Below are 12,693 nucleotides of genomic sequence, written 5' to 3'. Positions count from 1 at the left end.
TGTTGATGTGTTAAACATATTGGCATAAACAATTTTAAAAATTTTCTATTTTGAAAAATTAGTTCATCACAAGCTGCAAATTCGTTTTTCTTATTGAAAGTTCGATAATACTAAGTTTTATCGATAACAACAACTATTGACATTTCATTTTCAATCGACATTCGCATTCTGTGATAAAAGGGATAACAATTATTCTACACTCGTTGCTTGTGGGATTTGTTTATAAACAGTTTAGTAGTAAAATAATTTTAAATGTGATGTTTCAAGAGGAGGAGGTGGTAAACAGCTGTCGAGTTTGTCGTAGTCCTAACCAGGATGGTGATTTTGAATGTCTATACGTTGTGCAAGTAATAGAAGAAAGTGGTGTGATGCAGTCACACACATGGCAGCTTACTAATACGGGCAAGCTGTATGAAGAGATGCTTGGTGTTGAGGTGATTCTCATGCGTTTTTCTTCAATAATACTATTTTTATAAATTTCATCTTTTAGATTGAAGGGTCAACCATGGAGATATATCCACAGTATCTGTGTAATAGTTGTGATTTACAAATGCGACTCTTTCGTAAATTAACTATGAGGGCACGACGGACACTGGAAGAGTTGGCAAAAATGTACACCGCCAGTGATAAAAATGATGCGTTTGTAGAAGAGAAGAATGAAATTGTGACACATGTCGATTTGGAAACGAATAATTCCGTTATTCTAAAGGAAGAATCTGTAGAATGTGATATGTCAGCCATAGGTAATGAAAATAGTGTAATCGAGTCACTGCTAGCGGAGGCAAGTACAAATATAACCGAGCCAGAACAATACGTGTTTGAGGACTGTCAAGCGGTAACTTACACGCCAACTACCATGGAGGAGGTTAATTACTTACAAGAATACGCGCCTCAAGTGACGTTGCCAACGAAAGTGGACACAAATGAGGCTTTGAATGAACTATTGGCAGAAGCAACCGACTGTACTGACGTACAGTACTACGAAGAGGAGCCAGCTGGACATGTTACGGATGTGCAATCAGCGATCGAACATGTTGATATTAAAGAAACAAGTGAGGAGAAAGTGGCCGAATTTACGCCTATATTTGAAGAGAACTCCATCGAAGAGCGTGATGATTTGAAACAAGAACCAGTGGAATTCTTTGATGTGCATTATTTGGAGGACACTAACAGTACTCTACCGATTAATGCATTGGAACGACCGAAAGTGTCAGGGGCATGTAATGGTGGCAATATACGCCGTGCATATGAATGTCAAGCTTGCGGTTTGGAATTTCTACGACGCACTGATTTCCTGCAACATCGGTAAGTGCCAAACCCGCTTTTAGATGTATTATAAAAAAAACTAATGTTGCTACTTATTCCAGTAAAACCGTGCACCACAACAAATTTCCATGTCCCTATTGCACCAAACTCCTACATACCAACGATGCCTTGCGCGTGCACCTGCGTCTGCACAGCGGCGAACCAGCTTACAAATGTGATATCTGTCAGCGTACCTTCAATCAAAAGGTGCATTACCGTTATCACATGGATCGACATAACAATGTGCGTAATTTTAAGTGTACGGAATGCGAAAAAGCATTCCTTTCCAAGAACGATTTAACGGTACATATGCGTTCGCACACCGGCGAACGACCGTTTGAATGCGAGATTTGCGGTATGCTCTTGACCCGTTAAACAAAAATAAAAAATAATAATTAGCAAACACTTCGTTTATCTTGCAGGCAAAGACTTTCTCATACTGCAGCATTTGAAAATGCACCGTTATTCACATACGACCACCAAATCCTTTGAGTGCCATGAGTGCAAACAAAAATTCATATCACCGTCGACGCTACGCATACACCTGCACACGATACACACAGCCGAACGTCGCTTTCAGTGCGAGTTTTGCGTGAAACGATTTCGGCGAAAACATCATTTAATTGTAGGTTATCCACAAATTTATGGTATGACCAACCATCAGCACTTTTCGTTATCTGCTTTCAGGCGCACTACAAAGTTCACCAAAAGTCCGAAGCCAGTACGAACGATTACGACGATTTGGTAGAGGAGAGCGAAGAGGATATGGAGGAGAATGACTATCAAATGGTGTCTGACGTAAGCGGGCAACAATTGGCCATGCAGCAGGGTGTAAGCGAGTTCCTAGAAATCAACGAGGAAGGACACATTGATAGCATATTGGTAGTGGACGACGTACATAGTGATGAGCAAGCCTTATATGGTACTGATTACGAAATAGGCGTGGCTGAGGAGAACGCTAATTTGACTTTCTAATGTACATACCTATATATTAAGCGAATTTTGTTGTAACAATAGATTTTGTATTATTTTCATATTAATTCACCTTGCTTAGTGTTGGAAAAGCATTGAAATTCCATGTGTTATCTGCGCTAGTTTCAAAATATATTTAAGGCAACAAGGTTCGATTGTATTAAGTTTTCGCTACCGCAGGAAGAAGTTGCACTCGACGTTTGTTAATCTTCCTCTTGGATTGCTTGCGGTCGTAATGCTGTTTTTTGTTGTTATACCAGTCGAAAACATTGGCCAAATAGTTTTTGAGTTGAGCGTCATTTACAAGATATGAATCCAGATTTTGAGGCATTCGAGAAACTTTGTTGTTCTTGCTGTTTTGAGTACTGTTAGAGTGAGTGGAAACTTCTTTTTGTCATTCCTCCAGTAATTTTGAGCAATACTGCTGAGTCGGCAGTTGTTGGCCGGTTAAAAATCTAGTTCCGTTCCGCTAACGTAAACACTACTATCATGGGAACGGGATACCCATTAAAAAAAATTAAAACTTGCCGATCCAAAGCGATTATGTAAATAACAGCCTTTGGCGACAAAGAAAACCCGCGTCCGGAATTGCAGGAAAACTGTTTTTGTGGTTTTGTTGTTATTGTTGTAGCGGCAGAATTCTGACGACTTAACAATCCATGGCCGGATAAAAATCCGGGTCCATTCCGGTTATGGCGGGAAACCCGTTAATATTGTGCGGTGCCATATCAGTCATAACCTCAGACTCCTATTGTCACATGTGCGAAACTTTAATTGCAACTGCTAATATTACAATATTGTGCAAATTACGAAAGCCACACTTTTTTTTGTTAATTTGTTAATTTAAATTTTTAGAGTTTTTATTTTTTTGCATTTAGATTTGTTTTTTAGTTTTTACGTGTATATATAATTTAAATATTAGATGCTACTAAATACGTTTCTCATTCAAATTTTTTAAGGAATTCATTTGCTTTTCTATTCATTTCATTAAATTTGAAATTGTGTGTTTTTTTTATTGATTTTTGAAGCACTTGTTTTGTAGAGATAACATAAATTTTTTTACGCTAGATGCGTTAAGCTTAGGAAAATCAACAATACGTTATATTTGTGTATATATATCTATACTTGTTTTTGCTGTTATTGTTGCAAACATTATTTAAATATATTGTAGTAGTAATTAATTTGCTGCTTGCACAATTTACAACGAAGTTTTAATTTTTTCTTTTTTATTTTGAAAGTTTCTTTCAAATTTGCTAGTCTTCTGGGTTGTAGTGTTTTATTTATCCTCTACGCGTATACTACTAATTGCGCGTGCAGCTAGCTTAATATATATGTATAAATATAGGCGTTTATGCGCAATGCGCTGCTCAAACTGGGCAGCAGCTGTGGTATGATGGTATGAAGTGGTGGTGCTGTTGTTGTTTGGGTTGTTAGTACTGCTGGTGGTTTGGTAATTGTTTTGATTTATGCTTGTTGTTGAATTTTCCAAATTAGCTATGGAATTTCGCGCAGTAAATAACATTTTTTTTTGCAATTGCCGATAAGCAGGTGTATGGGAAGTGAGCGGAAGTTAACGGAACAAGGAGGAGAACCGAATAGTGGAAGAGATGTGCGTATAAAGAAACGATTTTCAAAAATTTTTAACTAAAGAAATTATTTCAACAATAAGAACGTTTGGTTAATATGCATGCTGAACGTTATGTATGTGTTTGAGTGTGTGTGTGTGATTGCGGTTCGTTGTACAGAATGTTTACATGGCGAAGTACAAAAAAATAAATATTATACGTATTTAACAAATGCAAAATGTAGAGGCTTTAATATTATTGCATATACATACATATGTATGTATGCAGGTATTTATATTTTTAATGCTGTTGGTTAATACATTTATGGGATGAAACAGCGACAGAAGCCATCCATTAATTAAAAAAAAAAAAAATAAAAAGCAAAAAAAATTATCCAAACCGGTTTTGTTGTAAACCACACATGATTTTCGTAATTAAAATTTATTAATTTTATTAAAAACTAAATACTTTAGAAATTTATTTTGATAAAATATAGTAATTGCTTACTTTATTTTAGTAATTTCATTCAAAAAGTAGTAATTTTATTAAAAAAAAAAATTATTTGGTAAATTTATTAAAAAAAAAAAACAAAAAATTATTTGGTAAATTAATTAAAAAAAAAACAAAAAATTATTTGGTAAATTTATTAATAAAAAAAAACAAATAATTATTTTGTAATTTTATTGGAATATTTTAACAATTTGTTTAAAAAAAAATGTCACATTGAAAAAATATATAATTTTAAGCAATTTTTGAAATTAAGTTAGTTTTAAATATATAGGTTTTGAAAATATACTACATTTTTAATAACTTTGTTAGCAATTTAGTTTTAGATTTTTGTTTTATACACACAAGGCTTTTTTCGAAACAATATATTTGCTGCTAATTTTGAAAAACCGGTTTGGACTTTGATGTAAATCAAAAAAATATTTTCGCAATTTTATTAAGAACAATAAGAAAATTAATTTTATTAAAACTAAAAAAAATTAATTTAATTAAAACAAAAAAAAATATTAACCAAAAATAACTGTGCAATTTAAATAAAAGAATATTCTTTTTAGCTATTTTTAAAACAAATTTTTTTTAAGATTAGATTTTGAAATTAATTTAATCACTGTGTTGGAATTTTAAAAGTTTTTAGATTTTGAAAACTATATTTTTAATTACTGAGTTGGCAAGTTTTTTAGATTTTTTTTGTTTTTTATGAGCTATTTTCGTAACATTTTTTGCTGCAATTAAATGCTTTTTTGTAACTACTTTTTGACAAAGTCTTCACTATTTTTGCGCGTATATGTAAACATTATACGCGTAAAACGTTTTTTATGTGCCACAGCGCACTGACACTTATACTACAACAACGTTGAGGGGACAAAAACGCATACTATAATACTTGGATTCAGATAAAAAAAATTCCTTAGTTTCAAGCTTTTAATTTTTTTTTTTTGCATTTTGCGCGTTTGAAGCTATGCAAGTATGTATGTATCTATGTATATGTATAAACAATTTTAATTCAAAAAAATAAATAGCTTAGAAAGGTAAAAGACGAAAAATTATTATTAAAATTATAATAAGCATATTCAACTTCAACATCATTATCATCAACATTAAATCAACGTCTACGCGTATACAGCGTTAACAGCGCCCGCGTAGATTTGCCGAAATGGGCACGTGTGTGTGTGTCTGTGTGTTTGTGTTCAGAAATGAGTGACTGAGTATGAGCATGAGCGTAGGATGCATGTGGAAAAGTTAATATGCATGTATGTATGAATAACTGGTTTGGGCAGCCAGCTGTGCGTGGTGAATATCAGTAAACTTACGATGAGGATGGCTGTTGCAAGCAACTGCTGATGATTTTCAAAAGAAATGTTTGGATGCGGTGATGTGGTTGCAGATGTGAGCGTTTTATGTTTTTTCTTATATGCAAAACACCACAATTTACTTTTATGCCTATCACGTTTGTTACTTGCCACTGGAATAGGGTGTACAAATATAGTTTTTTGTTTTGTTTCCTTTTTCGCTTTTTGTGTTCGTAATGTGGGTGCGTTAGATGTAAGGAGTATTTTGTTTGTTTCATAGTTTATCTCTATATAAGTATAATCATTAAATTGCTGCTGTTGTTGCGCCTACATATTGTTGTTGCTGTTGTTGTTAAACATCATAATTGATTATTCTCCTCTTAATTCCTTGTTGCTATCCATACAGCACCGCTATGCTTGCTTGCTGGATGACAAATATCTTCTTTTATATTAATACATTTATATATATATATATGTTTTTGCTGCTGTTATTGTTGCTGTTATTTTTCTAAATGGTGCACTTTTTGCCACATATCAACTGTGCGTCTAACGCTTGCCGCCAGTCGGTTTAACGGTACAAGATAACATCTCTTCCTTGGCCATTTTGGCACGAAAATCGGCCATCAAGTCTCGACAACTGGTTGCCAGTTCGGCAAGTTGTGTGAAAAGCGCCTCACCCTGCTTACAATAGGCATCCTGATCATAATCAACGTAATTTGTTAGATCATAGAGTCGCAATGATTCGGGCAAAAATTGTGAGAGAAAATCATTGACTAAACGATGTTGATCCACCACCATTTCTTCGGTTTGTTGCAAATCGGAAATGGCTGCGTGTTGCACCAGCAACTCGTCTGACATGTCGTGTTCCTGTATGTGAAGAATTGTAGTTAATATGATGCCAAAGCATAGTAGTCTTCAATTACTTACACTTAGTGACCGCAACAACGCCAAATCGTTCTCCGATATCTGTCCATTGTTTTTGTTATTATTGTTATTGTTGTTAATGTTATGATTATGCGAACGATTATTCTGTACGACCATTTGATCTTCGTCCTCCTCCATTATGGCATGCTCACCATCACCTTCGCGCATCATATCTGGCATATCCTTGACCACAAGCTCCTTAACGCGATCCGCATAGCGTAGTGTATTTAGCGTGTGTTCACATGAACTCAAACCGGGCGATATCATCGCTATCATGCACGTCTTACTCTTCTCGCCAATAAATGAATCGCGCAATACTTGTGTCAACTTCGAAACACGGAATGGCAAATGTGCCGATTGTTTGCCCAAAGCACGTATACACTCTTTTAACGCGAGTAGTGATTTGTTAATTTCGGCGCCTTCCATACGTGTCTGACGATTAGCAGATGATGTGTCGGCGCCACGTTCATTGCCAGCTAAATCGATAAATGAAAATTTGCCGTGTATTTTAGTTGAACCTGGCGGACGCAAGACAATCTGGAAAACGGCATGCGAACGCGACGAATTGGAGTTAGCCGACGTCTGACCAGAGGTACGCGCGTTATTGCCATGCTGTATAAGTTTGAGCACTTCTTCGACGCTATCGACAACCTTTTCAGTCAAGCCCACAACCTGCACTTGTTGTTTGCCATCTTCGAGTACGCGCAACTTTTGCTTGTCAGAGAGCAAATCAAAGACCTATGTGTATAAACATGTTATATTAATATATTAGCATGAGTGTGTAAATGTTAAACAATTTTCTTGTTATACCTTGCCACTGTAGATTTCAAAGAAACTAGCGGACACAACCAAATTGAGCGTACGATAACGCGGACTTTTCAAATAAGTGAAAACGTCGCGTGCGGCCATTGCGTAAATACCATTCTTGCAGTCCTGCACTTTACCATTGAACTCACCGCCCATGGTGTGCGTTTTGCCGGAACCTGTTTGGCCGTAGGCGAAACATGTCGCCATACCGCCATCGAAAATTGTCTGAACCAAAGGTTTAGCAGTGTACCTGTTAAGTATAAAAAAAGTGAATAGAAATTATGAGTAATGGGTTAGAAGAAATATAATTTTAGGCTATAATAGCAAATATGCTTATCTTATTTCAATTTAACCTGTTTTCAGGAACATTTGGTAGCAAATAGTTCGTAAAAACGCTATTCACAAAAATTTAAACTGACATTGTAGATGTCAAGTGCTGCATAAATATCAGATTGCTTTTGTTATCTTTTTAATCATTATTAACACTGATGTGTCAGACGCTGAGAAGTGTTTCGTAATATAAATTTAATTGATAAGAATAAATAAAAACGGCTTTTATAAAGTAATAATGTAACAAATGGAAAATGAATCACAAGTTACTTAGTAAATAGTTCGTTAATGTTCAACTTTTTTTTCATCAAAAGTCAAATGTCAAATAGTAATTCATGAAAACGGTTAATCAAAACCGATGTCTAAGTAAATAAAAATTAGAGATTTGTAAATAATTATTAAATTATCTTTTTAAACGATATACATATAATGTAGGTGCATATGTGTATTTCCAAAAATTGCCGGCTGCGTACAAAATGTTTGCTTATATAGGAGCTTGACTTCATACAAACAATAATAACATTTATGACTAATGACCATTTCAACTGAAGACAAGCGTGTATAACGATTTTTGAGTTACCGAGGTACCAGCTATGCAAATACATAGAAACATATAGCAAATGGCAAAGAAATTCATTTTCGTATAAAAATTTGCCGCAAACTACGGTAATGGCTACTGATTTTGTTGCTCTTTTTGTTTTCCATGCAGCAACTTCAATAGCAACAATAACAAACTGTTTACGTTGCCAACAAAAGGCCTTAAGTTATAGTATATAGAACTAGTTAGAAGTGTTTCAAGCGGTTGCCATGAAGTGTATACTAAGCGAATTATTGTGATGCAGAAATTACTAAAGTAAAAACCACAAACAAAATGCCCTCCCATTAGGCGTAGTGCAACCCTTTATAAAAAAAAAATAAAAATCAAAAATAAAATTATGAACCTGGGTTGTGCATATCCATGCTTGCTTGTTGTTACAGGGGGAGAAATTTCGCAAGCAGTAAATTCATATGACAAAACCGCAAATTCAAAACTACTTGCGTGAGACAGCTACAACTTCTTTGACAGCGCTGCAATCAAATATACGAAAATAGTGTTATATTTAAACGCTTTACAAAAAAGTACTAAACATTTTCAATTCGTTTGAAACGCAAGTAACGCAGAGCACTATGACTGACCGCCTTTCTTTATTTCACTTCATAGCTTCCTTAATCTGCTTTTTACTATCATTCTTGACTTTCACAACATACACTAACACGCCCTAAGCGATCAGAGAAAATATCAACTGTCAAGACTACGCCAACGTTTGCCACATCTGCTCTCTGCTATAATGAAAATTCGGAAAATTCTCTAAATTGAATTAATACACTTAAACATTTTATGTTTCATTAGTTTTACTTGGCTATAACGTAAGTGAAAAAAATTGGAAGGCTTAGTGTCACAGTTGGTCGGTTGGTTAGTCAGCGTTTATGGCATTAGTAAACAAAGAACATATGGAGTTCAGCACGACTTGAAATATATGCACACACATACATACGTGCAAACAGACATCGGCAGTGACTGGTGGCTTGGCTTTTTGAGCAAAAGCGCTGGTGAAGTCAGTGATCCGGCCAGCTGGCAAGCCAAACAACTACACTTGCTACGTAACCCAACACACACTCCCAAATGTCTAAGAGCATTAAACAAAATCACGAAAGTTTGCAATTACAGTGAGCAGCAGCAGCAACGTTCAAATAAAATGCCTTGCCAGCGCCCATTGGCCGACTTGTAAAAAAACGCTCAACTGCTGCCAAATAAGTGTTAGTAGGTAGCAGTTAAATATATTTACGAATAGATACATGAATGGTAGTTTATGTATGTACTTACTTGTAGACCATGGCATTGTCGCAGCGATCATCGAATGCGTAATCGAAACGGAATTTATGATTTTCGAGGAATTTCGTTAAATCGACCTTGTTGCGTGGCTCATGCACGATGAGCGTGTCCTTACGCGGCACAGAAATAACATCGATCTCCTTCCGTGTTATTTCTTTGCGGCTGAGCGGTCGCTTACGTACACATACTGTGATTTGGTGATCCTCATAGACTTGTCCGTCAACAAGTGGATTAAACTCTAAGGTGTTTTGATATTCACGTATCATTTGTGCGGTTTCCCAGTTAGGATTTCCAGGGTCTTGATTCATGAGCGCATTTTTTTCCTCTTTAATTTCTGCTTGACGGGCACGCCGCTTTTCACGGTTCTCCTTCAGCCGTTCAACTTCTTTAACAACATAGGAACGCCGTGCACCTACATTGCCTGCCACCGAACTAGATGCAATTGAAGAGGAGTTGCCGGCGCTGGTACTCATAGCAATGCCACCGCCACCACCGCTGCCACTGCCGGTAGCTGAGGCCAACCGTGTTGCATTATTAGTAGTGCGCGAACGCACTATACCTGTTGTTGGTGGTGGTGGTATATTTTCCGAATGTTCAGAAACAGCGGACGATGAGAGTAGACTGGTGGCGTTGATGGTGGCTCGATTGGTACGATGTCCGATTGCGCCTTGTGTGGCATTGCGTGCAAGATTCATGGGCGCAGTCGCTTGTTTCTTCGGTTCAGGCGCTGCATTTTGTTCCGGTTCGGGATCTTGTAAGATTTCCGGATTCAACGACAGTATAGCATCCAACTCTACTTCTTTGCCTTTAGTTTCGCCACGTTCGTACCATTCCACGGTTATTGATTTGCCAGACTCGTTAATTTTCGACACTACTGCGGCGTGCACACGGCCATCTGTGCGCTTAATTTTAACGCTTTGCCCAACTGAAATATATTCCATTGTGGGAGTTGGAACTTGTCCACTTCTGCGACTGTGCAACTACAGCTAATCTTAAATGCTATTGCTTCTACGGCTTGGTTTGCGGCGTTTAATGTTTTCTTTTTTAATTTAGGGCTGTGGTGTGCACTTTTCAATGTAGTGGAGCGATTTTTTTGCTTTTTTGATTTTCGTATGCTTTGAATGACTGCAAACGAAAGGGCACTTACTGCTACCACATTAATTCGATTTCCGATATTTTTCAGTTTTTTGTTTGTGTCTTATTTCCAATAGATATATTGAATTCTATATTTTTGTGTAGTTTCTATAGGATTTAATTCGATTTTAACACCTCAGCGTGGGGGTTTCACTAAAAAAATTTTTTCCGTTGTGACGATTACTCACTCACTAAGCTCGACTGTGCTTCTTTGGCAGCGGTTGTGTATGGCTTTTCAAGCAAGAAACAACAGCAACGTAGACGATATAAACAGCTGCGCGGCGCGCGGTGATCCGGCGGAATTATTCACTCGTTGAATTGTTGCTCGTTTCCCAGTGTTCGTTCTTTCTCTTTTGTTTCTTTTTCTACTCTTTGCTGTGGTTGTTGTTACTTTTGTTAGTGCACAGTCTATTGTTGTTGGTGTCGCGCTAATTCGCTGCTGATTCGAAATTCAACTGTCATTCGAGACTCGAAGCGACAAATTGGCATTCGTTATCCAGTCTCTTTTTCAGCAATTTCTTTAAATAATAGCTGTTATTTTATTTTTGTATTCCTCTCCGTATTCGCTGCCAGTGTTGTCAAATTCGAACCACACAATAACGTTGCAAATGAAGTTTCGCAGTAGGGGATTTGTAAAAATAATGATAACGAAAAAGGAAGAAAATGCTATTAAAGATTTTTTTGTTTTTATAAATCTTTTAAAAAATTTTGATGCAAAATGCTAAAAAATTGTTTTCGATAAGCGAAACAGTTGTAGATTTTATTTTTAACTGACAAATATTTCCTTTCGACTGCCAAATATAAAAACTCTCTCATTTAACAAAAAGTTGACACTTAACTACAGTGTTGTTAAACGACATTTAATGCGACATTTTTTTTTTTTTTTTTGTTATTTAAATTTCAAACATTAACTCAGGAATTCGCACTTTTTAATATTTCCTGCTTAAATAGTTTCGGTTAGAGAGACCCACTCAGCTTATAATTATGTGTGTGTGAAATGCTTTTCCGATATCTTTCATTTCATACTGATCCCTATCGCATTTTCAGCTGATTGACTATTCGCAATTGTACAAATACACCCTTAACTAAAGCCGCAAGAGTAATATGTATATAGAAAACACTGTTTTTGCATAGTTTAGCCACTTTAATATTATTAAACAATTTACCCACACCCAAAGCCTTAAATATTTGTCAGCAAGGCTAGCATTTGAAAACTGCAATGACGGCATGCAGCAATAACAAGACGTTAGCAACGCCAGTCAAATAACAAAAAAACACGCAGAACTATTTGTAGGCTGCGGATTTATAATTTAAAAAACAACTTTTAAACAATGCAGTGTGCACTACCAAAGTCAAATACACATTTGAGTATTTTTCTTAACTGCTAAATCACCAAAATAACTAAAACTCACAATTATGAAATGATTTTTAACTTTATTATGACCAGATGTCACTGTAAATGTTGCGACGGTTATGGCTGACAAAAAATTAAGTGCACGAACAACTTCAAAAGCAATAGCAACAAAACTGCATATGTGTGCGAAGTGACAGATGGAGCGATTTGAGCGAAAATCGAAATCATTGCAAAGCCAAATAGTCAAATGTGTGAGAAAGAGTAGGCAGATATAGTGGTGCGGATGAACGCATTGTAGCAGCTGATATCTTTTATTAGCGGAAAATGGAGAAAAAGATATGGACCAAATAACGTAATGCCAGATGGACTTACGAAATATATTTTCTGAAATTAGATACACTTTTATTAAGTCAACTACACGTAATGCATTTAAATATATACATTTACGTGTGAATATTATGTTAATATGCCAAAAAGATATAGTTATACAGGATTCGTAATTTATGAAGTCGACAAGTCAAACTTTTGTTGATATTGTATATTCCACTGCAACCCTATGGCTAATGCATTCATACGCGCGCTTTTCGCCTTATCTCGAATTCTTTTTTCGTAGTTATTCGTAATCTTGTTCGT

General features: G+C 35.9%; 2 protein-coding genes across 3 annotated transcripts; one reads left to right on the top strand and one right to left on the bottom strand.

The window, feature by feature from the left end:
• The first annotated feature begins 115 nt into the window (after nt 1-115).
• LOC105231963 (zinc finger protein 557) lies at nt 116-2,426 on the top strand. Its single transcript, XM_011213494.4, has 5 exons — nt 116-434; nt 491-1,305; nt 1,368-1,660; nt 1,728-1,930; nt 1,993-2,426. The coding sequence occupies exons 1-5, from the start codon at nt 258-260 to the stop codon at nt 2,278-2,280; spliced, it is 1,776 nt and encodes a 591-aa protein (XP_011211796.2). The 5' UTR covers nt 116-257; the 3' UTR covers nt 2,281-2,426.
• A 1,399-nt stretch (nt 2,427-3,825) lies between these two features.
• Nucleotides 3,826-12,526, bottom strand: LOC105231961 (kinesin-like protein Klp10A). 2 transcript variants are annotated; one of them, XM_049455916.1, is made up of 5 exons: nt 12,115-12,526; nt 9,564-11,272; nt 7,373-7,619; nt 6,566-7,300; nt 3,826-6,505 (listed from the first exon to the last, which is right to left on the bottom strand). In XM_049455916.1, the coding sequence occupies exons 2-5, from the start codon at nt 10,511-10,513 to the stop codon at nt 6,185-6,187; spliced, it is 2,253 nt and encodes a 750-aa protein (XP_049311873.1). In that variant the 5' UTR covers nt 10,514-11,272; nt 12,115-12,526; the 3' UTR covers nt 3,826-6,184. The 2 variants fall into 2 exon arrangements, with proteins under 2 accessions (XP_049311873.1, XP_011211794.2); XM_011213492.4 differs by having other exon boundaries at nt 12,119-12,526.
• Between the last annotated feature and the right edge of the window lie 167 nt (nt 12,527-12,693).

This window comes from Bactrocera dorsalis, chromosome 4, assembly GCF_023373825.1.
Source record: "Bactrocera dorsalis isolate Fly_Bdor chromosome 4, ASM2337382v1, whole genome shotgun sequence".
Lineage (NCBI taxonomy): Eukaryota > Metazoa > Arthropoda > Insecta > Diptera > Tephritidae > Bactrocera > Bactrocera dorsalis.
This window is presented reverse-complemented; position numbering and strand designations above follow the sequence as displayed.

Bases quoted from the DNA above. Each gene is read 5' to 3' on its own strand.
- LOC105231963 (XM_011213494.4), top strand. From the start codon at position 258: ATGTTTCAAGAGGAGGAGGTGGTAAACAGCTGTCGAGTTTGTCGTAGT. The intron at 1,661-1,727 runs GTATGCTCTTGA...TTTATCTTGCAG, and splicing joins GTTTGAATGCGAGATTTGCG to GCAAAGACTTTCTCATACTG. The intron at 1,931-1,992 runs GTAGGTTATCCA...ATCTGCTTTCAG, and splicing joins GGCGAAAACATCATTTAATT to GCGCACTACAAAGTTCACCA.
- LOC105231961 (XM_049455916.1), bottom strand. From the start codon at position 10,513: ATGGAATATATTTCAGTTGGGCAAAGCGTTAAAATTAAGCGCACAGAT. The intron at 7,620-9,563 runs GTAAGTACATAC...TATACTTAACAG, and splicing joins GACAATGCCATGGTCTACAA to GTACACTGCTAAACCTTTGG. The intron at 7,301-7,372 runs GTATAACAAGAA...TTATACACATAG, and splicing joins TTGAAATCTACAGTGGCAAG to GTCTTTGATTTGCTCTCTGA.